At 62.4% G+C, this 2,199-nt stretch overlaps 1 protein-coding gene across 1 annotated transcript in view; it reads left to right on the top strand.

The window, feature by feature from the left end:
- The window catches only part of DSCAML1 (Down syndrome cell adhesion molecule like 1), a gene marked incomplete at both ends in the record, with an annotated part of 23,382 nt that overhangs the window by 20,147 nt on the left and 1,036 nt on the right, over positions 1–2,199 (top strand). The window contains 5 exons of the mRNA XM_010083071.1: positions 44–346; positions 436–591; positions 701–731; positions 1,335–1,453; positions 1,861–2,013. Of these exons, the coding sequence (XP_010081373.1) occupies positions 44–346; positions 436–591; positions 701–731; positions 1,335–1,453; positions 1,861–2,013 (762 nt within the window). The remainder of the gene's footprint in view (positions 1–43; positions 347–435; positions 592–700; positions 732–1,334; positions 1,454–1,860; positions 2,014–2,199) is intronic.

Here is a 2,199-nt window from a genome sequence, read left to right as displayed (position 1 = left end):
CCGGGGACGTGGTGGTCCCCTCTGCGTGGCAGCCCTCCTAACGGCTCCTCTCCCGCAGAGCCCTCCTTCAGCAAGGACCAGCACCTCTTCACCCACATCAACTCCACGCACGCCCGGCTCAACCTGCAGGGCTGGAGCAGTGGGGGCTGCCCCATCACTGCCATCGTCCTGGAGTACCGGCCCAAGGGCAACTGGGGCTGGCAGAGCCTCCGCACCAATAGCTCCGGCGAGGTCTTCCTGACCGAGTTGCGCGAGGCCACCTGGTACGAGCTGCGCATGAAAGCCTGCAACAGCGCCGGCTGCGGCAACGAGACCACGCAGTTCGCCACGCTGGACTACGATGGCAGTGAGTGTGGGGATGGGGTGGGGGCTGTGCCGCCGAGGCGGGGGGCTCGTGGGAGCTCTGACCGCCCACCCGCCCGTGCTCTGCCCTAGGCACCATCCCCCCGATCAAGTCTGCCCAAGGGGAGGGCGATGACGTGAAGAAGCTCTTCACCATCGCCTGCCCCGTGATCCTGGCCACGCTGGGAGTGGCCCTGCTCTTCATCATCCGCAAGAAGAGGAAGGAGAAGCGGCTCAAGAGGCTGCGAGGTGGGATGGGGCGCAGGGGCACAGCACCCAGGACTGGAGCACAGAGCTGTGCTCTCCTGGTTGTGCCCTAAATGACTCCACCTTGGTTTTTTTTTTTGTCTCTTCACAGATGCCAAGAGTTTGGCTGAAATGCTGATCAGGTGGGTGGGAGCTGCAGGTGGTCCGTGGTGGGTGGGGGTGGTCCCGGGTGCTTCAAAGTCAGGTTTGAGCCTTCAGTCTACCTACTGGTAGCATCAATTTATGTCCAAAGATATTGATGTAGTTGGAGAATTAATAAAGCACTATCTTTACCTGCTGATTCCGCCAGGGTCGGGGCTGGGCTTGTTGCCCGGTGGTAGGAATTGACAACGTTGGTGATGCTGTGTCCACGCTGGTGATACGACATAAATCAAAGTGGACTCGGTGGATGGGCCACCATTACTCAACCTGTCTGAAGGCTCGTGCCTGACTTAATAGATGAACGGACCCATAAAATGTGTGTGCCTTTTCTGGGTTCAGACCTCCTTGGGCTCAGGTGTGGGAGGGTTGTATTGGCCTCTCTGGCACAGCAGACTGGGGGTCCTGGCAGCCCCTGTGTGCGGAGGGGTGAGGCAGGCATGTCCTGGTACCTGTGCTGGAGCGTGCCTTGGGGGGCTGAGAGCTGAGCCCCACGGGGGCTGGTGGGTGGACAGCCCCAACCCCTGCTAGGCTTGAGCAGCCGGGGCTCTGTCCAGTAATCACCAGGTCTGTGTCCCCTCTCACAGTAAGAATAACCGCAGCTTCGACACGCCGGTGAAGGGTCCCCCGCAGGGCCCCCGCCTGCACATTGACATCCCTCGGGTGCAGCTCCTCATCGAGGACAAGGAGGGCATCAAGCAGCTGGGTAAGTACCGTGCTCTCCTGGCAGTGCGGGGACCCAGCCCCGGCCACAGCAGCACCCACCTGGGCAAGGGACATGGGCCAGCATCCCGTATAGCCCTCAGGAGCCTGCGGTGTCCCCAGGCTGTCCCCTTCCTGCCCTAGGATGGAGCATAGGTGTTCCCATGGGTTCTGCTCCCCTTGCACTGCTGGCTGTGCTGGCAGCACCTGCAGTGATCTCCTCGGCTGGGCTCTGCCTTGGTGGGGGTCACCGTCACACCGCTGCCCTGCCTGGAGAGCAGGCAGGGACATCTCCCACCCCTGCGTGCCCCAGAGTGCTGGGGGTGTTCCCGTGGGTGAGCTGAGCTAGTGGGCACCTACTGGGAACTCCTGGACGGAGAGAGAGGTCTGAGCTCCATCTTTTTCCCGCAGGGGATGACAAAGCCACGATCCCGGTGACCGACACGGAGTTCAGTCAGGCAGTGAACCCCCAGAGCTTTTGCACCGGCGTCTCGCTGCATCACCCTGCCCTGATCCAGAACACCGGGCCCCTCATCGACATGTCGGACATCCGCCCCGGCACCAGTAAGTGGCTGTGGTGGTGTGTGGGGCTGAGCAGCGTGGGGGGCTCGCAGACATGGGTGCGAGACAGATGTGGGTGGGCTGGGTGCTGGCCCACTCCACCCCCCCGCCCAGTGCTGGCAATGCCTAAAAGCAGCTGTTGGTAAGGCAGGAGGAGCAGGGAGGGCTCCAGGGGGATGGGGCAGTGGC

This window comes from Pterocles gutturalis, unplaced genomic scaffold, assembly GCF_000699245.1.
Source record: "Pterocles gutturalis isolate BGI_N339 unplaced genomic scaffold, ASM69924v1 scaffold18045, whole genome shotgun sequence".
Taxonomy (NCBI): domain Eukaryota; kingdom Metazoa; phylum Chordata; class Aves; order Pterocliformes; family Pteroclidae; genus Pterocles; species Pterocles gutturalis.
This window is presented reverse-complemented; position numbering and strand designations above follow the sequence as displayed.